The sequence below is a fragment of the Physella acuta genome, unplaced genomic scaffold (genome assembly GCF_028476545.2).
Source record: "Physella acuta isolate Inbredline_101_S28 unplaced genomic scaffold, ASM2847654v3 ptg000103l, whole genome shotgun sequence".
In the NCBI taxonomy this organism is placed as follows: domain Eukaryota; kingdom Metazoa; phylum Mollusca; class Gastropoda; family Physidae; genus Physella; species Physella acuta.
In genome coordinates, this window is record NW_026731623.1 from 2,698 (window position 1) to 28,072 (window position 25,375).

The 25,375-nt window shown below is 40.8% G+C and overlaps 1 protein-coding gene across 1 annotated transcript; it reads right to left on the reverse strand.

Annotated features, from left to right (window-relative positions):
• Positions 1-608: 608 nt before the first annotated feature.
• Positions 609-24,819, reverse strand: LOC131931263 (uncharacterized; the record flags this gene model as incomplete). The annotated part of the gene is made up of 12 exons (XM_059287990.1): positions 24,718-24,819; positions 23,717-23,916; positions 23,204-23,275; positions 20,511-20,582; positions 19,631-19,708; positions 16,882-16,956; positions 14,642-14,814; positions 7,698-7,813; positions 7,404-7,587; positions 7,203-7,324; positions 1,289-1,347; positions 609-790 (listed from the first exon to the last, which is right to left on the reverse strand). Coding segments are annotated over exons 2-12 (1,315 nt in total), but the record flags the coding sequence as incomplete, so codon positions are not given.
• Between the last annotated feature and the right edge of the window lie 556 nt (positions 24,820-25,375).

The following is a 25,375-nucleotide window of genomic DNA, read 5'->3' on the forward strand; positions in this document are numbered from 1 at the left end:
TGTTTAATTACCGAAAATACTAAAACTTCAAAAGCATCCAATCTTTAGTAAAGTCCGACAAATTTAAATTAAACCGTGCATGATTTTTAAAAAATATTTAATGGCCTCTCAAATAACTTCGAGACTATTCTTGGAAGGGTCCACTATTACACATTAAAACGAAGGATTTTTTAAATCTAATTTACAATGAAGATTGCTTGAAAGTAAAACTAAATTGTATCCAACTTGAAATATTTTTAAAAACTATTATTTTAATTGAGAGGTTCGAATGACCCCTTTTATGATAATTTTTTACTACGCCACTGGCTACAGCTGTCCGTGACGCTAGTCATTTAATTTCAGTTCAATTCTTTAAATCATCTTATCTTGGTGTTTGACCCAAATGTAAAAGTACCGAATGTTTACAATTAAATTAAGATGATTAAAAATTAAATGTCCATACCCATCCAACTCTTCACTTAATAAACAAACGGTTTCTGAAGTCACAAAATAAAATTTTATCTCCCTTAAATGATTGGACGTGATCTGCTAGTAATCTTTAATGAAATTCTGCATTAAGTAAAAAAAAAAAAACACGTGAGCTTGATATGCATCATTATGTTGTGTACCTTGATCCCATAAATACACTGTGGTGACGTCAGTATTTTCTCGATGGAAGAAGCCTCCCTCTTTATGTAGATGCAGTTGTAGTTCTTTTAAAAGTGCATTTTTGACGGCGTCATGCGAGTAGGCGTTGATTACAGTCAGATCAAAGTTGACTAGCACATGCAACTCCTTACCACGAACCAGTCTAAATATGAAAAGCCGATATTTCTTTATCGTTGTGTGATTGTAGATATTTTGATCTTCTTGTAGTTGTAATTTAACTTTGTCTAATTGTGATGTTTCTTATGTGTTGACATTTTATATAGATTGTTTAGTTTGTAGTTCAAATTAGTTAATGAAACTGTGTTCTAGCCGAGTGTGCCGTCTTGATGAAACTCTTATATTTACACTCTGACAATGAAAGGATGTTGTGACACTGTACATTTTCCGTAGTGAGTTTATATCACGTATGTCACATAATCACGTATAGTAACAATATCACGTATAATGTGAAATATCACGTATTGTATAAAAAAATATCAAGTATCATGTCACAATATCAATTAAATTCTCACAATAGCACATATAATGTCACAATCTTACGTATAAAACTCATACTATCACGTATAATGCCACAATACACGTATAATGTCACAATTTCACGTATAAACCTGGGACCGCTAAAATGGATGAAAGAACTTACTCGCAGCTGACGACACGCGAGTTAATCCCACGTGGTAGTGATGACGTAATCTCTTTTAACTGGAAGAACCAAAAGTTCATATGAATGAATGTCAGAATTTTTCTTTTGTTGTTATCTTTCTTTTAGGATTTCTGCTAGGTTGGTCGTATAACCATAACTTTACCTTTTTACTGTCTCGTATAGAGAAAGTCTTGTAATTGTGCCAAAAAAAAGAGATTTTTACAAATCTCGACGTTTTACACCTCCCTGAGTCGGAAAGACATAATTTCGCAATCTTGTCCGCATGTCTGTGTGTGTGTGTATGTGCGTGTGTGTGTGTGCCTGTAAACACGATAACTTGAGTACCGTTACAGCTAGGTTGATGAAATTTCATATATAAGTATGTTATCAAAATCGTAGATCCGTATCAACTTTTGAGCGATTTCCGATAATCGGAAATGGTACTTTTTCTACTTTGAATTTTTCAAAAGTCTATAACTTGAGTACTATTTCATATAGATAAATTAAATTTCACTTGTAAGTAAAAGATCTAATTCGCTACCTCCGGTCAAATGTTGAGTAATTTCCGTTGAACGGATGTAGTAATTTACGCTATTTCCCATTTCTAAAAAAAAACTAATGTAAATTTATAAAGTACTAATAATATTGCGCACTATTATACACATTTTATTTGGCGTTCACTTGGTGTGCAATTCTTTTTTCTACGAGATTTTATTCTATTTTAAATAGTTTAAGTATTTAAAATTGATTTTAAAAAATGTCTATAGCCCGAGTTCCCATCCCCTGTTGTTTTATATAAGAATATTCGAGGAAGTTTAGGGGAGATCACTCCCGGTTTATTAGATAACATTTTACATAAACTTTTTAAGATTAGGTCTACATTTTACATTAACTTTTTAGATTACAATTTACATTAACTTTTTAGATTAAATTTTACTTTTTACATTAACTTTTTACATTGACTTCTGGCGATTTTTCTTGACAGTAATTTTTAAAATGAGTTTTAACACCAATTTTCAACATTTAAATTTGATTTCACCTTTCCACATAATTTTTGACACCAGTTTCTACTTTCTCGTAAATAGACAATAGAGAAAGTAGAGACGATCATGATGACTAATTACAAATAAATTTTGGGCCATTTCCATTAACTGGATCCTGTACTTATTCTACTACTGTGTCTAAAAAGCAAATAGGCAGATAAACAATATAGGCTTAAAAGCAAATATAGCAGTGCCCGTGTTATTTTATACCACCTCAATGGGCAATTATGTCGCGGCAGGCCTTTTTAGGCACTATAATACGTTAACCAACATTTAGGCCTAAATTATGGCTAGACAAAAGTATAGGAAATGTATCTGGTGTGAACACTCTATGATTTAAACTTTTAAAAACACTTATAGGCCTTCACTTTTAGTGAACGTTAATATCGGGTACAGAGGCCAGGGATGACGTTCTTTAAACGGGCGCCTGTGGAAATCCAACTTTTTGTTGGCCTCATAAATGGATGATACCTAAGACGTTGGAGGTGTGGTTTTTTGACGCTTATACAGGGGGGGGGGGCAGAGAAAAGAGGAACAGTGGGGGCAGAGAGGAGGGAGGAAGAGAGCATTAAGGGCAGAATGGGAACTGTGGGAGAGGAGGGGAACTGTGGGAGAGGAGGGGAACTGTGGGAGAGGAGGGGGACTGTGGGAGAGGAGGGGAACTGTGGGAGAGGAGGGGAACTGTGGGAGAGGAGGGGAACTGTGGGAGAGGAGGGGAACTGTGGGAGAGGAGGGGAACTGTGGGAGAGGAGGGGAACTGTGGGAGAGGAGGGGAACTGTGGGAGAGGAGGGGAACTGTGGGAGAGGAGGGGAACTGTGGGAGAGGAGGGGAACTGTGGGAGAGGAGGGGAACTGTGGGAGAGGAGGGGAACTGTGGGAGAGGAGGGGAACTGTGGGAGAGGAGGGGAACTGTGGGAGAGTAGAGCAGCCTGAGTATTTTATCCTGAAACATTTTAACCGGAAACGATAATTACTTGGAAGCGGAACTTAATCCTTCACTAGAAATTAAGCCGGAACCGGAATTTTTAGTCAGAATCGGAAAGCGCACCAGAAATAGCATTTTTTCCCATCCTAATATATAAAACGCCATGTGCGCTCTCTCTCTCTCTCTCTCTCTCTCTCTCTCTGTCCGCAAAAAATTTTCGCCGGACATCACGTCAGAAACGGCAGCGATATATGGAGAACTTTATACGGACTTTTGTTGAAAATAATATGTTAGATGTTTTAAATGTATAACCACAATTTTATTTAAAGAAGAAAAATAAAAATTAAAGGCGTATTCGAATGTAGAGAAACAGTATTATTTATGCAACCGGAAAAGCATTAATAAATGTGAAAAAGAACGCATAAAAATGTGACGTCACTATTGCTTATACATTAACTAATGACGTCATCTGCCGTGTTTAGAATACAAAGAAATGAACTATTTCATTCAAATTTGATTTAGATCTACGTACACTATGAAATGTATACAATACAATTTTTCCGGCCTAAACTCATAAAATTTATTTTATGTATTTGGATTCTAGATCTAGAAATTATAGATCTAGACTAAATCTAAATCTAAATCTACGCAATAACTAGATTAGATCTAGACGTAGACGCTAAGATCTAGATTTAGACTCTAACTTCTCTAAAATCAATTCCAAAAATAAATTTCTATATTAGGACTAAACTATTTCAAGACTTATTTATTTTATACAAAATCTTTGTTTGGAACTGGCTAATTTGGGATAAAAAAGTTAATTTGAAAGAATAGGCATATTCGCGTAAGTTAAGATTTTAAAATACGTGTTTCATTATCCGAATTTTATAAGGTGCCTAAATAGCGGAGATGTTAGTGTACTATAAACTACGCAGGTGGTGCGGGTTCGAGACACACCAAGTCAACTTGGTTAATGTGTTTTTTTTATTATGCTCGGGCTAAACTTAAAAAAATAAATTCTATTAGGATTCTAGATCTAGATCTAGATTGTCGGGTGTCCGATAGGGCAGTTCTCGGCGCCGCAGGCGCTACATATTTGGCAAGATCTTGCCTTGGGGCGACAGAACACGGGGGCCGGTTGGCCGAAAAGTCTACGATGAGGGGGTCAAAACTGACCTCGACTGACCGGTGCCTTATATGACCTATAAATCGAAAAAAAAATGTCCACGGAGGAACCTCTTCATAACTCTTGAGGTCGTAGACCGACCCTCGGGCGAATTAATTAAGCATTAAAATTCTCAATGTTTTCGAAAGCCTAAGCGAAGCTGGGCAGCATGCCTAGTTTTATAATATTTACTGTATCTGGAGATTAAATCGAAAGTTGAAATTTTACCGGACCGAAAATTAACTGGAAATTGAACTTGAACCAGAACTTTATCTGTAACTGCAGCTTTAAACAGAATCGGACCTTTAACGGGAACTATAAATTTAGAATCAAACTAAACTTTTAATTAAAATGAGCCACCATATGGAATCGGAAATAAAGATGGTTTAACTGAAACCGGAACTGTTATCGAACAGTGTTTCTTCCAGACTTTTTTCTCCGGGGGGCACTTGAAATTTTCGGGGGGGGGGGCGGTAGACTTTCTTCGGGGGGGGGGGCGGACACTGTTAAAATTATATATTTTCTATATAAATTATGTAAATTTCATTTCGTTCCGGGGGGCGGTAAAAAAATTTCGGGGGGGGGGGGGGGGGCTTAGCCCCCCCGAAGAGATGCATGGAAGAAACTCTGTTATCGAATCTGGATTAGGAAATCGAATATCACTGGAAATTTTTGTTCCATTTAAATAAAAGATTCTGGTTCAGAGGTTTACGTTCAGGTTTAGATTTAGGTTCAAGTGTTGGTTAAAGTTATGGTTTAGGCTCAGGTTGAAGTTCTTACTCTGTTTATAGCTGCTGATCCAGATAAAGTTTTGATTTCAATTCAAGTTCAACTTCCGGTTTAGTTCCTTACCGGTTGTAGTTAAGGTTAAATTTCCGATCAAGGATAAAGTTCCGATTCCAGATAAATTATCATTTTCGGCTAAAATTTGATTCCAGTTAAATTTTCGGCTCCGATTCCGAAGCCTTGGTTTAGATTGAGGTGGATGTATTTGTTTTGGTTTTGGTTTAGAAAAATAAGAGAAACAATATCAACCTGGCTTTATTATTTTTCCATTAAATGGGTTATATAATATATTATCATCTTTTCTCGTTCGTGACCAAGGACATATAGGGCAGATGAAGTAGACTTAATCTGCTTCAGAGACTTCGACATATGAAGAGATAGCGTGGTCAGCACTATGCCCAGCCGCCTTTGTTTCCCTAAAGCGAGTTAGATACCTTTTAGAGCTGGATGGACTCAGGGACGTTTCACTGATTTGAACCCAGATTCGAACTCGAGACTTTCGGGTTAGTAGTCTAGCTCTCTACCGCTATTCAACACCGTCCCACAATGGGTAATATGTCTAGTAGAATATATATATATATATATATATATATATATATATATATATATATATATATATATATATATATATATATATATATATATATATATATATATATATATATATATATATATATATATATATATATATAATTCTCTTCTTGGATACCCTAGAAAACACCGAGCTGTTAGCACGCCTTGCAGTCATCTCTCTCTTCCTCTCTAGGCATATCGCTACCAGCCCAACCCCTACATGGTCTGGTGAGCTGTGGTTCACGCTAAATGTTTAATGTTTACAATCGTAGAGCCGGGTTTAGTGACGGCTATTAGGGGCAGATAATTTAGTTTGAAACGATTTTAAACTTAGAGGAGGTAACTAAGAGGAGGCTGCTTTAACGGGGGGGGGGGGTTGGGGTTGGGGGAAAGGAGGGGGGAAAGGAGGGTGGGGTGGGGGTTATCGTCCTTAACGAGCTACTGATACTGTTTCAAAACAAATATTTTCAGTGGCAGCATTGGTACTGTCGAATTCAAAAATTATGAATTACTGAAAAGCAGAAAATAAAAAAAAAACTAGATGGCTACGTCGCGGGTCAGCTCGTATATATATATATATATATATATATATATATATATATATATATATATATATATATATATATATATATAATTCTCTTCATGGAGACCATAGAAAACACCACGTAGCTTATCCCACACCCTCATCCCCATCCGTCAGGTGAGCTGTGGTTCACCCCGAATGTTTACAATCGTAGAACTGGGTTAGTGACGGCTATTAGTGGCAGATAATTTAGTATTATACGGTTTGAAACGAAGGGGAGGTAACAATTTCTGATTGATCTTTTCTTTGACTGTAATCGGCTGCTTTCACGGAGCGGGAGGGGGGGGAAGGGAGGGGGAAAGGGATGGCGGGGGTAGTGTTGAATTCACAAATTATGAATAATAAAACAACTAGATGGCTGCGGGTCAGGTCGTATATATATATATATATATATATATATATATATATATATATATATATATATATATATATATATATAATTCTCTTTATGGGGACCATAGAAGACACCACGCAGCTTATCCACCACCCCCATCCCCACCTGTCAGGTGAGCTGTGGTTCACCCTGAATGTTTACAATAGTAGAGTCGGTTAGAATGTGACGGCTATTAGGGGCAGATAATTTCGTTTTTAAACTATTTGAAACTAAGGGGAGATAACAAGTTCTGCTTGATCTTTTCATTGTCGTCTGTAAACGGCTGCTTTCACTGGGCGGGATGGAGTGGGGTTGGGGAGTGGGGGAGGTAGGGCGGTGGGCTAGTGTCGAATTCACAAATTATGAATTGTTGATAAGTAGAAAATGAAACAAATAGATAGCGGCGTATGCTACGTCGCGGGTCAGCTCGTAGTTAATATTCAGTGTGAGGAGAAGGAGATCTTACAGCAAGTGCCACGTTGTTTTGAAAGTCTAAGAACTTTGGTGAATTTCGATCCTTCAAGTCCTCTGTAAAATCATGCTTGAATTTTGCGTAGGTCAAGTTATAGTTGACATCCAATGTTCGACCTAGCGTTAAAATATCAGACGGTTAATGACCAAGATTTTACAGACAAGATGTGTAAAACAAATTGCCCCAAATGTTTACCTGCCATTGGCGTAGAGTTAGAGCACATAGTCCCAAACGCGCAGAACTTGCAGAAAAGCGTAGATGAGTTAACGCAGGTCTGGCTGTTAGTGAATTCCGCCATCAGACAGTCCCTGTAGCCCAGACAGCGGGAGCTGATGGACAGACTTTCGCCATCCCACTCCAGCACCGTCTGACATGCATTCTAAAGACAGGTAACAAGACACATTCAGAGAACAAAACAGATAGCAAGACACAACTTAAACAAGACAGATAAGACAGATGTAAGACAGTAGGTTGACCTAGAAGACCGACCTGGGGTTTGGTGCAGAGTGTTGTCCCAGACAGCTGACACTCGTGGTTGGTCTCCGCCTGACTGCACGTCATACACGCGGTGCTGACGTCATTGAAGGCGTGAGTCCGTCTGGTTGCTAGTGACACAACAGAGAATGACCTCACAGAGTGACCTCACAGTGTGACCTCACAGAGTGACGTCATAGAGTGACGTCAGAGAGTGACGTCATAGAGTGACCTCACCAGACTGAGGCGATTAAGCAACCCATGGGGTTTAGGGGGGAGGGGGAGTGTGGATAGGTTATGGGGTCCTTAACTATAATTTAAATTTTGAAAGTTGACGATAAATTGGTGTCCGGTCAAAAAACCCACTGAACAAAAAAAAAAACCGCGACAAGAACCCCCTGAACATAAACCCCCCGCGACAAGAACCCCCTGAACATAAACCCCCCGCGACAAGAACCCCCTGAACATAAACCCCCCGCGACAAGAACCCCCTGAACATAAACCCCCCGCGACAAGAACCCCCTGAACATAAACCCCCCGCGACAAGAACCCCCTGAACATAAACACCCCGCGACAAGAACCCCCTGAACATAAACCCCCCGCGACAAGAACCCCCTGAACATAAACCCCCGCGACAAGAACCCCTGAACATAAACCCCCCGCGACAAGAACCCCCTGAACATAAACCCCCCGCGACAAGAACCCCCTGAACATAAACCCCCCGCGACAAGAACCCCCTGAACATAAACCCCCCGCGACAAGAACCCCCTGAACATAAACCCCCCGCGACAAGAACCCCCTGAACATAAACCCCCCCGCGACAAGAACCCCTTGAACATAAACCCCCCGCGACAAGAACTCCCTGAACATAAACCCCCCGCGACAAGAACCCCCTGGACGAAAACCCCCCGCGACAAGAACCCCTGGACATAAACCCCCCGCGACAATAACCCTTGGACAAACCCCCCCCCCCCCCCCGCGATATAAACCCCCTGGACAAAAACCCCCCGCGATATAAACCCCCTGGACAAAAACCCCCCAATTGAGTTTTATAATATAAGGAAAAACCAAAGATGATGAGAACCAAAATTAATATATAAATAAGAAACAAACATTAGAAAAAAAACTGTTTTATTTTTATTATAACTTTAAAAAGACAGATTGTGAGCAATGCCTCGCAAATACTCAATAATGGTGGACTCATTAAAAATTTTAACAACAGTTAAAATTTTAGAGCTGCTATCAATATTTTTTTTTCTGTTTTGGTAAACAGTGACCTGAATTAATTTGTGTACAATAAACCTCTTGGGGCGATTGTTCCTTTTTAATAAAATCAATAAATTTCCAAATATTTGTGTGGCAACATCCCATATTCGACTGGAAACGTCTGTGTCAGCCCTCAACTGAGTTATTTGATTTTGGCAAGTGGTCTTCTGCACGTGTGTGCATGTTCCACATATCAAGTGGGAACATAGGTTGTCTCCGACCTCGACGCTGTGGTCTGCCAATATAGTAGTCCTTGGTTCCAAACAAAAACATCCTACCTTTTAATTTGGCACCGGAATCGAACAGAAGAAATTGTTGTCCATCTTGTGTCATTGTATTTTATTCAGGAATGATTATATGATCAACATTCCTTGGATCAGACAGTGGGTGATTTAACGTTTGACGTTGACGCCTGATGTTACGCCGTATGTGTGGAACCGAGGGCAGCTTGGCCTTGGCATCTTCAGTAATCGCAGAGTGATGATCTGCTGGGTTTCTTTAAATAAACCTCAGTCCAGGGGTTATTATCCGGGGGGTTTATGTCGCGGGGGGCTTTAGTCCAGGGGGTTTATGTCGCGGGGGATTGTCCCGATGTAAAAGTTAACGATAGTTTTTTTTTCGGATGAAATGTGAAAGTTAACGGCAATGAGTCCTGATGAAAATGTTGATGATAGTTTGTCCTAGTGCAGGGGTCGGCAACCTTTTGAAGCAGAAGAGCCAAAAGTTACAATTTTCAAAATTTCCCTGGTTTTAAAGAGCCACTAACATTTTTTTTATTTCAAATATTTTATTTTTTTATTAAGATTATTAGTATTTGCGCAAGGAGCTGGAGAGCCGCATCTTGATATAAAAAGAGCCGCATGCGGCTCGCGAGCCGCAGGTTGCCGATCCCTGTCCTAGTGGAAAACATTCTCCTGCCTGTACACAAGCATAAACTACCTAGATGTTGGACAAATCTCTAGACAAAACAATACATACAGTATTGTGTAGAGTGGTTATTACAGGGATGTATTGTGTAGAGTGGTTATTACAGGGATGTATTGTGTAGAGGGGTTATTACAGGGATGTATTGTGAAGAGTGGTTATTACAGGGATGTATTGTGTAGAGGGGTTATTACAGGGATGTATTGTGTAGAGGGTTTATTACAGGGATGTATTGTGAAGAGTGGTTATTACAGGGATGTATTGTGTAGAGGTGTTATTACAGGGATGTAGAGGGGTTATTACACAGTGTGGTCGTTGAGAGGAGGTCAATGATGGGTAATGGCCTTGAGAGGAGGTCAATGATGTGTAATGTCCTTGAGCCAGGTAAAGCGTGTCAAATTTTGCTTCAATTCAAGGTCAATTCAAAATTTGTTGTTTTTTTTATAAAATTCATAAGACTTTCAGTTAGCTTTTGATATTGTTATCGATTCTGTAAAATTATTTAACATTAATAAATTGGTACTGGTGACTTTAGAATAGCTGTTGAGTATTATGTTTGTGAGTACAATGTTATGTTGACTTTTCTATATGTTTCTTTTTTACTTTCTCGTTAACATTTAAATGAAGGAAATGGTTTGAAGAAAGCAACAACATATGCTATGTTTATTATTAGGAAATAAGACCACTGGTCAGTTTTAGCGGCCTTTACGGTTTTTCTGATACCCCTCTTGGGTCTGCGACCTGACTAGTTACTAGGTGTTGGCGTTGAGATTTGTAGGGGGTGTTCTTCTTCTTCGTTTTTAATTTTTAGCGTTGGAAGGGATCAAGCCTTATCTGCCAGAGGGTTTGAACTCGAGACTTTTTTCGAATTTATCAACCATGTACTTTTGCCGACTCGACCACGCCTCCAACACAATTAAGGATACGCCGTTGAGGCCATTGACTCCGATTTCAGCCTGCTTTTCTTTTTGGATTTGCTTACATAGCCTTTGTCCAACCAAGAACAAACTACAAGGCAGCAGTTGTTTGATTTTTGGAGTTGTCTCTCCTAGAAGAGTGGCTGTCCCCAGTTGTCTCTCCTAGAAGAGTGGCTGTTCCCAGTTGTCTCTCCTAGAAGAGTGGCTGTCCCCAGCTAACGAGTTGTCTCTCCTAGAAGAGTGGCTGTCCCCAGTTGTCTCTCCTAGAAGAGTGGCTGTTCCCAGTTGTCTCTCCTAGAAGAGTGGCTGTCCCCAGTTGTCTCTCCTAGAAGAGTGGCTGTTCCCAGTTGTCTCTCCTAGAAGAGTGGCTGTCCCCAGCTAACGAGTTGTCTCTCCTAGAAGAGTGGCTGTCCCCAGCTAACGAGTTGTCTCTCCTAGAATAGTGGCTGTCCCCAGCTAACGAGTTGTCTCTCCTAGAATAGTGGCTGTCCCCAGTTGTCTCTCCTAGAAGAGTGGCTGTCCCATGTTGTCTCTCCTAGAAGAGTGGCTGTCCCCAGCTAACGAGTTGTCTCTCCTAGAAGAGTGGCTGTCCCCAGCTAACGAGTTGTCTCTCCTAGAAGAGTGGCTGTCCCCAGCTAACGAGTTGTCTCTCCTAGAAGAGTGGCTGTCCCCAGCTAACGAGTTGTCTCTCCTAGAAGAGTGGCTGTCCCCAGCTAACGAGTTGTCTCTCCTAGAAGAGTGGCTGTCCCCAGTTGTCTCTCCTAGAAGAGTGGCTGTCCCCAGCTAACGAGTTGTCTCTCCTAGAAGAGTGGCTGTCCCCAGCTAACGAGTTGTCTCTCCTAGAAGAGTGGCTGTCCCCAGTTGTCTCTCCTAGAAGAGTGGCTGTCCCCAGTTGTCTCTCCTAGAAGAGTGGCTGTCCCCAGCTAACGAGTTGTCTCTCCTAGAAGAGTGGCTGTCCCCAGCTAACGAGTTGTCTCTCCTAGAAGAGTGGCTGTCCCCAGCTAACGAGTTGTCTCTCCTAGAAGAGTGGCTGTCCCCAGTTGTCTCTCCTAGAAGAGTGGCTATCCCCAGTTGTCTCTCCTAGAAGAGTGGCTGTCCCCAGCTAACTAGCCTCATCTCGAGACTTCTCGGTTTAGCAGCCATGAGCTTTATCGACTCGACCACGCCGACCCCTTAGGGGGTGTTACCTTCTTGTTCTTCAAATCATTTAATTTTTTAATTGCTGATTTTTGTGTTCTTTCAATATTATTTTTTTCACACAATAATAAGGTACGCGTAGATCATCTTGACATACTAACGTTTTGAACTTATATGAAAATGCGTTTGTTATGTAATTTATCCAGCTTCCTCTCCCCTCTTCCTCCATTTATTTGAAAAGATTTTTGAACAAAATCCACCTAAAAATGTACAAGATCAGCTGACAAACGGGACCTGCTAGTAATGAAATATAAAAGACGAGCCGACCCGCGGCGCTATTTAGTTGTTTTATTTTCTACTTTTCAGTAATTCATATTTTGTGAATCCGACAGTTCCAATGCTGCTACTGAAAATATTTGCTCTAAAAAACTCTCCTTCCCCCAATCCCTACCCCCCCCCCCCTTCCCTGAAAGCAGCCTCCTCTTAGTTACCTCCCCTAAGTTTAAAATTGTTGCAAATTAAATTATCTGCCCCTAATAGCCGTCACTAAACCCGGCTTTACGATTGTAAAAATTTAGCGTGAACCACAGCTCACCAGACCATGTGGGGGAGTGGGGGGGGGGGGGTAGCGATAGAGAGGAAGAGGGGGAACTGCAAGGCGCGCTTACAGCTAGTTTTCTAACGTCTCCAAGAATAGAATTATATATATAGATATGCAAAATTGTATTCTGCGGGGCACACTTTAAACAGTTGCCCTTCGTCTCTAGGCTGATCTTAAAACCAGAAAATAATAGACCTCCCATATAAAAGATGGATGGCTGAATTGAGCCTGACCACTCAAGCAAAGGCTACACTTGTGAATTAGATCGATGTGTGAGTGGTTGAATGTACATACCCAGCTAGAACAACACAAACGGCTGATCTACAGGCGCTATCGTGGGTTGTCATGGTGACAAAAAGCTGATGTGCAGGCGCTAGCGTGGGTTGTCATGGAGACAAGCCAAGAAATAAGCCAAGAAGTATACACATTCAAAATGTGATATTTAGGCTACGTAAAAAAAAACTGTTCAAAATTTGAATCTCCAGTAATGAGTATGCTGTAATTTTTTTTAAATTTTTTTTTTGTCAAAATTGTTTTAATTTTTTTTTTAAATATTCTCCGAAAAATGCGCGACTAATGCCACTATCCCTAAAATGGTCGTACGATATTGGTTAGGTTTAATGTTAATATCAGGTTCCGCCTGTTTTTTGATACGAGAGAATGTCGTAATTCAATACGAGAGAATGTAGTACTTCCATACGAGAGAAGGTCGTAATGGGCCGTATTTCTAAGAAAGCGCCGGTAGGTGGCGCCACAGGGAATTAGGTAACATTTTCTTATAGGCAGGGGTGGCCACTCTGCGTAGCAATATCGCCCATTCAATACGAGAGAATGTCGTAATTCAATACGAGAGAATGTCGTACTTCCATACGAGAGAATGTCGTAATTCAATACGAGAGAATGTCGTAATTCAATACGAGAGAATGTCGTAATTCAATACGAGAGAATGTCGTAATTCAATACGAGAGAATGTCGTACTTCCATACGAGAGAATGTCGTAATTCAATACGAGATAATGTCGTACTTCCATACGAGAGAATGTCGTAATTCAATACGAGAGAATGTCGTAATTCAATACGAGAGAATGTCGTACTTCCATACGAGAGAATGTCGTAATTCAATACGAGAGAATGTCGTAATTCAATACGAGAGAATGTCGTACTTCCATACGAGAGAATGTCGTAATTCAATACGAGAGAATGTCGTAATTCAATACGAGAGAATGTCGTAATTCAATACGAGAGAATGTCGTAATTCAATACGAGAGAATGTCGTACTTCCATACGAGAGAATGTCGTAATTCAATACGAGATAATGTCGTACTTCCATACGAGAGAATGTCGTAATTCAATACGAGAGAATGTCGTAATTCAATACGAGAGAATGTCGTACTTCCATACGAGAGAATGTCGTAATTCAATACGAGAGAATGTCGTAATTCAATACGAGAGAATGTCGTACTTCCATACGAGAGAATGTCGTAATTCAATACGAGATAATGTCGTACTTCCATACGAGAGAAGGTCGTTCTTCAATTTTCTGGCACTTGTTTTTTGATAAAGGAGGTTTGGAATGTCGGGAGAAAGAAGCAAAAGTTTAGGTCGGGTTTCCTTGGCGTTGCATATCATTTGTGTTATATGTCATGTGTATTACATATGCATTAGTCGTTCTGTTTATGGCTTTAGTCACTGATCGTAATGTTCTGTTTATGGTTTTAGTCACTGGTGTTGTTAGCAAGACATGTTATGTCAGAAACACTGGTGTGGAATGGTGTGGATTGGTGTGGATTGGTGTGGATTGGTGTGGATTGGTGTGGATTGGTGTGGAATGGTGTGGATTGGTGTGGCATGGTGTGGATTGATGTGGATTGATGTGGATTGGTGTGGAATGGTGTGGATTGGTGTGGATTGGTGTGGATTGGTGTGGATTGGTGTGGATTGGTGTGGATTGGTGTGGATTGGTGTGGATTGGTGTGGATTGGTGTGGATTGGTGTGGATTGGTGTGGATTGGTGTGGATTGGTGTGGATTGGTGTGGATTGGTGTGGATTGGTGTTGGGTCGTGTTGTGTGGATGGGTATGTTGAGTGGGGTGGGGTGGTGGGATGTAGCTTTACCTGGACACTGCCCAAACACACTGACAGCGGCATCGAGCATGGGAAAACGTTCGGGACCGTCAACACAGAAGATGCCACTAAAGTAGGGCGTCAGGTCGGTGCTGAATGCAAGAAAAGTTTCCCTCATCTCCCGCAGGTAACAGTCACAGGGAATCATTGAGTTGTCCATCTCACTGGGGAGGAGGGGGGGGAGACATCAATACCAACAGACACAAACACATACACACTTCAACACACATTCAACCGTTCTTGTTATATCTACATTAAAGTATACGTTTTAAAACACTTTATAATGTGTGTTACATATTCTTTTCAAATGCTTCAGAAAGCAATTTAATAATGCATATTTTTAAAACTGTAAAATGTTAAACTGACATACTTTTTGCAGATCTAAAAGAGTACGGTGTTTGTGGGTGTGTGTTTGGGTGTGGAGGGGGTAGAGTGGGGTGGAGGGGGTAGAGTGGGGTGGAGGGGGTAGAGTGGGTGGAGGGGGTAGAGTGGGGTGGAGGGGGTAGAGTGGGTGGAGGGGGTAGAGTGGGGTGGAGGGGGTAGAGTGGGGTGGAGGGGGGTAGAGTGGGGTGGATGGGGTAGAGTGGGGTGGAGGGGGTGTATTGATGGGAACTGAGAGGAGCTGGTTGAGAATATTTGGATAAATGTTTGGTTAGACGTATAGACTGATGTATGTATGGTTAGACGTATAGACTGATGTATGTTTGGTTAGACGTATAGACTGATGTATGTATGGTTAGACGTATAGACTGATGTATGTATGGTTAGACGTATAGACTGATGTATGTATGGTTAGACGTATAGACTGATGTATGTATGGTTAGACGTATAGACTGATGTATGTATGGTTAGACGTATAGACTGATGTATGTATGGTTAGACGTATAGACTGATGTATGGTTAGACGTATAGACTGATGTATGTATGGTTAGACGTATAGACTGATGTATGTATGGTTAGACGTATAGACTGGTGTATGTATGGTTAGACGTATAGACTGATGTATGTTTGGTTAGACGTATAGACTGATGTATGTATGGTTAGACGTATAGACTGATGTATGTATGGTTAGACGTATAGACTGATGTATGTATGGTTAGACGTATAGACTGATGTATGGTTAGACGTATAGACTGATGTATGTATGGTTAGACGTATAGACTGATGTATGTATGGTTAGACGTATAGACTGTTGTATGGTTAGACGTATAGACTGATGTATGTATGGTTAGACGTATAGACTGATGTATGTATGGTTAGACGTATAGACTGATGTATGGTTAGACGTATAGACTGATGTATGTATTGTTAGACCAGGGGTTCCCAATTTTTTTTACTCTAGAGCACATTCTAAAATATCGGTAGGGTGGCGGGCACCACCTATTTTAAATCAACAAACTCCTTCCAGAGGCGTAGCGACCCTTCCCGTCACCCGGGGACGAAACTTTCGATTTGCACCCCCCAACCCCACCCCCTTAAACTTTCGATTTGCATCCCCTTCAACCTTTCAATAATGTTTATGAAAAAAATTCTGTCTCTGTCGGATAGTGAGAGGCGGGCACATACGAATCGTTCGGCGGGCGCCATGGCGCCCGCGGGCACGGGGTTGGGAACCCCTGGGTTAGACGTATAGACTGATGTATGTATGGTTAGACGTATAGACTGTTTAATGTATGGATAAGGGTCGTCCATAAATGACGTCACACTCGTAGGGGGGAGGGGGGTCCGTAATTTTGTGAGGGCGTGTGATGAGGGGGAGGGGAGGGTTTAGAGGGTGTGACGTCACATTTTTGCATTTTAAAAAAGCAATGTTAGAAAAAGAGTTTTAGTCGTTATTTCGCGTTTTAGAAAACGGTTTTACTAAATTGTAATAGGAGATGATCAAAATACTCTATGTTGACAGAGTTCTGACAAGATTTTGGAAAAATATCAATGTTTTAAGAAAATTTCAACAGCAATTTTGAGGGGGGGAGGGAGGTTGTGGGCTGAGGTGTGACGTCATTTAAGGGGGGTCTGGCTTTTTGTGACGGAGGGGAAGGGGGAGGTAAAAATCGTCCAAAAAAGCGTGACGTCATTTATGGATGACAGCCCCCCCCCCCCCTTAGATGTATAAACTGTTTGATGTATGGTTAGATGTTTAGACTGTTTGATGTATGGTTAGACGGATAGACTGTTTGACGTTTAGACGGTTGTATTGATGAATGGTTGTGTTATGAAATAAATGTACTCACATATTAAATTTAAACATAACTGCAGACAACAGTGTGTACTTGTCGATCATGACAATTTGGTTTCCTCGAAGGTAACTGGGTTAGAGAAAATAGACGACTAACTACTAGACGACTAACTACTAGACGACTAACTACTAGACGACTAACTACTAGACGACTAACTACTAGACGACTAACTACTAGACGACTAACTACTAGACGACTAACTACTAGACGACTAACTACAAGACGACTAACTACTAGACGACTAACTACTAGACGACTAACTACTAGACGACTAACTACTAGACGACTAACTACTAGACGACTAACTACTAGACGACTAACTACTAGACGACTAACTACTAGACGACTAACTACTAGACGACTAACTACTAGACGACTAACTACTAGACGACTAACTACTAGACGACTAACTACTAGACGACTAACTACTAGACGACTAACTACTAGACGACTAACTACTAGACGACTAACTACTAGACGACTAACTACTAGACGACTAACTACTAGACGACTAACTACTAGACGACTAACTACTAGACGACTAACTACTAGACGACTAACTACTAGACGACTAACTACTAGACGACTAACTACTAGACGACTAACTACTAGACGACTAACTACTAGACGACTAACTACTAGACGACTAACTACTAGACGACTAACTACTAGACGACTAACTACTAGACGACTAACTACTAGACGACTAACTACTAGACGACTAACTACTAGACGACTAACTACTAGACGACTAACTACTAGACGACTAACTACTAGACGACTAACTACTAGACGACTAACTACTAGACGACTAACTACTAGACGACTAACTACTAGACGACTAACTACTAGACGACTAACTACTAGACGACTAACTACTAGACGACTAACTACTAGACGACTAACTACTAGACGACTAACTACTAGACGACTAACTACTAGACGACTAACTACTAGACGACTAACTACTAGACGACTAACTACTAGACGACTAACTACTAGACGACTAACTACTAGACGACTAACTACTAGACGACTAACTACTAGACGACTAACTACTAGACGACTAACTACTAGACGACTAACTACTAGACGACTAACTACTAGACGACTAACTACTAGACGACTAACTACTAGACGACTAACTACTAGACGACTAACTACTAGACGACTAACTACTAGACGACTAACTACTAAACAACTGACTACTAGAATCTAGAATTAGATGTAGGACATTATGTCAAACAGAACAGGAATGTGGGATATAGTATAGGATTGCGTGCAGTGTTTCTTTCAGACTTTTTACTCCGGTGGGGGGGGATTTGAAAATTTCGGGGAGCGGACTAAATTTTTTCAGGGAGAGTGGAGGACAGTATGTGCTGCACCCCCACCCCCAACCGGAAGAGAAGCCTGAAAGAAACTCAGTGTGTAAGACATTGCAGGACATTAGTACAGCGTAGAACAGTAGGATATTACAGGACATTAGTACAGCGTAAAACAGTAGGACATTACAGGACAAGAGTACAGCGTAGAACAGTAGGATATTACAGGACATTAGTACAGCGTAAAACAGTAGGACATTACAGGACAAGAGTACAGCGTAGAACAGTAGGATATTACAGGACATTAGTACAGCGTAAAACAGTAGGACATTACAGGACAAGAGTACAGCGTAGAACAGTAGGATATTACAGGACATTAGTACAGCGTAAAACAGTAGGATATTACAGGACACTAGTACAGCGTAGGACAGTAGGATATTACAGGACAAGAGTACAGCGTAGAACAGTAGGACATTACAGGACACTAGTACAGCGTAGGACATTACAGGACACTAGTACAGCGTAGAACAGTAGGACATTACAGGACATTAGTACAGCGTAGGACAGTAGGATATTACAGGACATTAGTACAGCGTAAAACAGTAGGACATTACAGGACACTAGTACAGCGTAGAACAGTAGGACATTACAGGACATTAGTACAGCGTAGGACAGTAGGATATTACAGGACATTAGTACAGCGTAAAACAGTAGGACATTACAGGACACTAGTACAGCGTAGGACAGTAGGATATTACAGGACATTAGTACAGCGTAGAACAGTAGGATATTACAGGACACTAGTACAGCGTAGGACAGTAGGATATTACAGGACATTAGTACAGCGTAGAACAGTAGGATATTACAGGACAAGAGTACAGCGTAGAACAGTAGGACATTACAGGACACTAGTACAGCGTAGGACATTACAGGACACTAGTACAGCGTAGAACAGTAGGACATTACAGGACACTAGTACAGCGTAGGACAGTAGGATATTACAGGACATTAGTACAGCGTAGAACAGTAGGACATTACAGGACACTAGTACAGCGTAGGACAGTAGGATATTACAGGACATTAGTACAGCGTAGAACAGTAGGACATTACAGGACAAGAGTACAGCGTAGAACAGTAGGATATTACAGGACAAGAGTACAGCGTAGAACAGTAGGACATTACAGGACAAGAGTACAGCGTAGAACAGTAGGACATTACAGGACACTAGTACAGCGTAGGACAGTAGGAAGGAAAAGGACAGACTGGGTGTAGGGCAAATTTTGTCTTATATGTAAATAGTAGTAGACTAAAATCACGTTGATGTCACTAACTGTCAGACGTCACTAACTGCCAGACGTCACTAACTGTCAGACGTCACTAACTGTCAGACGTCACTACCTGTCTGATGAACCTCTACTTACAGTGTGTCTAAGGACGATAAGTGATGGACGTTCAAATTATTGACGTCTAAAATTGTAAGACTGTTCTTTCTTAAATTGCTGAAATTACAAAAAAGTAAAGCCTTACAATAGACGTCAGCTCCAAATGTGTGGTGTCATTGATGTATGGTGTGGTGTTATGGACGTATGGTGTGGTGTCATGGACGTATGGTGTGGTGTCATTGATGTATGGTGTGGTGTCATTGATGTATGGTGTGGTGTCATGGACGTATGGTGTGGTGTCATGGACGTATGGTGTGGTGTCATGGACGTATGGTGTGGTGTCATTGATGTATGGTGTGGTGTCATGGACGTATGGTGTGGTGTCATGGACGTATGGTGTGGTGTCATGGACGTATGGTGTGGTGTCATGGACGTATGGTGTGGTGTCATGGACGTATGGTGTGGTGTCATGGACGTATCGTGTGGTGTCATGGACGTATGGTGTGGTGTCATGGACGTATGGTGTGGTGTCATGGACGTATGGTGTGGTGTCATGGACGTATGGTGTGGTGTCATGGACGTATGGTGTGGTGTCATGGACGTATGGTGTGGTGTCATGGACGTATGGTGTGGTGTCATTGATGTATCGTGTGGTGTCATGGACGTATGGTGTGGTGTCATGGACGTATGGTGTGGTGTCATTGATGTATCGTGTGGTGTCATTGATGTATCGTGTGGTGTCATGGACGTATGGTGTGGTGTCATGGACGTATGGTGTGGTGTCATGGACGTATGGTGTGGTGTCATGGACGTATGGTGTGGTGTCATGGACGTATGGTGTGGTGTCATTAACGTATGGTGTGGTGTCATGGACGTATAGTGTGGTGTCATTGACGTATGGAGTGCAGATCTTACTTACAGAACTCTCAATCGGTAGAGATGCTCAAAAGCCTTGATGTGGATCGAGTGGATTTGGTTTTTGTACAGGGACCTGTCAATAAACGATACATCAATACTCAAGAATCTTTTCAGAACTAAACAGCCGTATACACTCCACTCTATACTCTATACTCCACTCTATACTCCACTCTATACTCCACTCTATACTCCACTCTATACTCCACTCTATACTCCACTCTATACTCCACTCTATACTCCACTCTATACTCCACTCTATACTCCACTCTATACTCCACTCTATACTCTACTCTATACTCCACTCTACACTCTATACTCCACTCTATACTCCACTTTATACTCCACTTTATACTCCACTCTATACTCCACTCTATACTCCACTCTATAATCCATCCACTCTATACTCCACTCTACACTCTATACTCCACTCTATACTCCACTCTACACTCTATACTCCACTCTATACTCCACTCTATACTCCACTCTATACTCCACTCTATACTCCACTCTATACTCCACTCTATACTCCACTCTACACTCCACTCTACACTCCACTCTATACTCCACTCTATACTCCACTCTATACTCCACTCTATACTCCACTCTATACTCCACTCTATACTCCACTCTACACTCCACTCTATACTCCACTCTCCACTCCAATCTATACTCCACTCTATACTCCACTCTATACTCTATACTCCACTCTCCACTCCACTCTATACTCCACTCTACACTCCACTCTACACTCCACTCTATACTCCACTCTATACTCCACTCTATACTCCACTCTATACTCCACTCTATACTCCACTCTACACTCCACTCTACATTCCACTCTATACTCCACTCTATACTCCACTCTATACTCCACTCTATACTCCACTCTACACTCCACTCTATACTCCACTCTCCACTCCACTCTATACTCCACTCTATACTCCACTCTATACTCTATACTCCACTCTCCACTCCACTCTATACTCCACTCTACACTCCACTCTACACTCCACTCTATACTCCACTCTATACTCCACTCTATACTCCACTCTATACTCCACTCTCCACTCCACTCAATACTCCACTCTACACTCCACTCTACATTCCACTCTATACTCCACTCTATACTCCACTCTATACTCCACTCTATACTCCACTCTATACTCCACTCTACACTCCACTCTACACTCCACTCTCCACTCCACTCTATACTCCACTCTATACTCCACTCTACACTCTATACTCCACTCTATACTCCACTCTATACTCCACTCTCCACTCCACTCTATACTCTATACTCCACTCTACACTCTATACTCCACTCTCCACTCCACTCTATATTCCACTCTATACTCCACTCTATACTCCACTCTATACTCCACTCTGTACTCCACTCTATACTCCACTCTACACTCCACTCTATACTCCACTCTCCACTCCACGCTATACTCCACTCTATACTCCACTCTATACTCTATACTCCACTCTCCACTCCACTCTATACTCCACTCTACACTCCACTCTACACTCCACTCTATACTCCACTCTATACTCCACTCTATACTCCACTCTATACTCCACTCTCCACTCCACTCTATACTCCACGCTACACTCCACTCTACATTCCACTCTATACTCCACTCTATACTCCACTCTATACTCCACTCTATACTCCACTCTATACTCCACTCTACACTCCACTCTACACTCCACTCTCCACTCCACTCTATACTCCACTCTATACTCCACTCTACACTCTATACTCCACTCTATACTCCACTCTATACTCCACTCTCCACTCCACTCTATACTCTATACTCCACTCTACACTCTATACTCCACTCTCCACTCTCCACTCCACTCTATACTCCACTCTATATTCCACTCTATACTCCACTCTATACTCCACTCTATACTCCACACTCCACTCCACTCTATACTCTATACTCTATACTCCACTCTACACTCTATACTCCACTCTACACTCCACTCTCCACTCCACTCTATACTCCACTCTATACTCCACTCTATACTCCACTCTATGCTCCACTCTATACTCCACTCTACACTCTATACTCCACTCTATACTCCACTCTATACTCCACTCTCCACTCCACTCTATACTCTATACTCCACTCTACACTCTATACTCCACTCTATACTCAACTCTATACTCTACTCTATACTCCACTCTATACTCCACTCTATACTCAACTCTATACTCCACTCTATACTCCACTCTATACTCCACTCTATACTCCACTCTTTTAGATATTCTTTTAAAATGAAGTTGACACTACGTAACCTACGACTAAAATTTTGCTTTAAAACCCGAACAGTAGCCGCTGCTGTACCGTAGTTCGTGGTTGATGCTCAGAGAAGCTCACCCTAGCCGTCTATCTGATCTAGCGATCGCTTGTATTTAATCGTCTTATCTTCCCTATTATTATTAACTATAGCGATGTTTAAATCAATTTTTAATGACTAATTAAACGTCTAATTAAATTGAAAATTAAATATTCATGCATTTTCCTCGTAGACAAACTTATCTGGAAAGTTTGAACAAAATCGCTGCATTAGAAATGGGTCAAAATTGATTTACAAACCCATAAACCAACAGACATTATGAACAACGTTAAAGCTTGTAAAACGTGGGACGTGAACGATGATAAGGATAAATATTTGTCGACTTACAGTTCAACCAGCAGGTCTAAGCCTCGAAAATCACATTCACCGATGACTTGAATTTGGTTTAAGTCAAGATCTCTGTTCAATAGAATTCATTTAAAGTGATGACAACTTGTCTTGGTCAACTAAAACTTCAATTTAGGAATCTCCGTTAACCTTAAAACTTATCCACCAGAACACTACTATAGAAAGGGATAGCACTTGTAGATAAGGGGATAGCACTTGTAGATAAGGGGATAGCACTTGTAGATAAGGGGATAGCACTTGTAGATAAGGGGATAGCACTTGTAGATAAGGGGATAGCACTTGTAGATAAGGGGATAGCACTTGTAGATAAGGGGATAGCACTTGTAGATAAGGGGATAGCACTTGTAGATAAGGGGATAGCACTTGTAGATAAGGGGATAGCACTTGTAGATAAGGGGATAGCACTTGTAGATAAGGGGATAGCACTTGTAGATAAGGGGATAGCATTAATAGAAAATGAGCTGACTGACAACGCTTCAATAGACGACTTACACAACTTCGGCATTCGGTGTCATGCTGACAGGCACCTCTTTTAACATCCGCGCCCTGCAGTCAATAAAATTACTCTTACATTCGCAGCGGCCGAAGGCGGATTGGCCGCAGGCCAATTGCTTTGCTTGCACACCCAAAGGGCCATGTGCCAGGATAATCACAGCTAGTCTCAGCAGATGCATGTGGCAGCAGGGTCAGATCTGAGGGTGACAGGTGTTAAGTAGTGGATAATCCAGATAATCCAGATAATCCAGAAACACTTAAGCTACCAAAATAAAATAGCTAGCAGTAGTTTTAAGGCTACCAAAATAAAATCGCTAGCAGTAGTTTTAAGGCTACCAAAATAAAATAGCTAGCAGTAGTTTTAATACTACCAAAATAAAATAGCTAGCAGTAGTTTTAAGGCTACCAAAATAAAATAGCTAGCAGTAGTTTTAAGACTACCAAAATAAAATAGCTAGCAGTAGTTTTAAGGCTACCAAAATAAAATAGCTAACAGTAGTTTTAAGACTACCAAAATAAAATAGCTAGTAGTAGTTTTAAGGCTACCAAATAAAATAGCTAGCATTAGTTTTAAGGCTACCAAAATAAAATCGCTAGCAGTAGTTTTAAGGCTACCGAAATAAAATAGCTAGCAGTAATTTTAAGGCTACCAAAATAAAATAGCTAGCAGTGTGTTCTAAGGCTACCAAAATAAAATAGCTAGCAGTAGTTCAAAGGCTACCAAAATAAAATAGCTAGCAGTAGTTCAAAGGCTACCTAAAATAAAATAGCTAGCTAGCAGTGTGTTCTAAGGAAAGCTAAAAACTAGAAGCCAGATCTAGATCTAGCTAGATCTAAGGCCTAAGGCCGGGTAACAAAATAGTACAGCTAGATCTAGGACTATTTATTCTACATCAAAAGACTCAAAAGACTTTTAAGTTAACCCACACAAAAGTCTTGCAATAACGAAATAAGATGGATTTAAAACCAGCTATTTGCTAACGAAATAAAATATCTACCACTAGAGCTAGCACAGTGAATACTCTAATAAAGTTAAAATAAGTGTAATAGCTTTTAAAATAAATATTGTGTCAACACGACATAAACATCGTATTTTTTAGATGTGACAACTTCCTTCTACTGCTCACTTGAAAAACCATTTCTATTTTTGGAACTTGGTGGGAATACCTGGTGCGCTTTCTTTTTACTTTCTCGTATATACGAAGTATAGAGAAATCTTGTAATCGTGCAAAAAAAAAAAAACGAGATTTGTGATCTCCCCTAAACTTTCTCGAATATTCTAATATAACACTACGGGGGATGGCAACTCGGGATATAGACTTCTAGACATGATTTTTAATCCATTTTAATTACTCAATTTTTTTAAAATAGAATATAATCTCGTAGAAAAAAGAAATGCACACCAAGTGAACGCTAAATAAAGATGTGCATAATAGTGCGCAATATTATTAGTACTTTATAAACTTACATGCGTTTTTTGAGCAGGGGTCTCCAAACTACGGCCCGCATGCGGCCCGCAAGGTCTTCTCATCCGGCGGAGATCTTCTTGTCTACGGAAGAATTTCCTAATATTAATATTAAAACTTTTGTATCAAAGTACCTATCAAAATTTGAACAAAAAATTTCAAGAATGAAATTATTTGAGAACAAACTTGG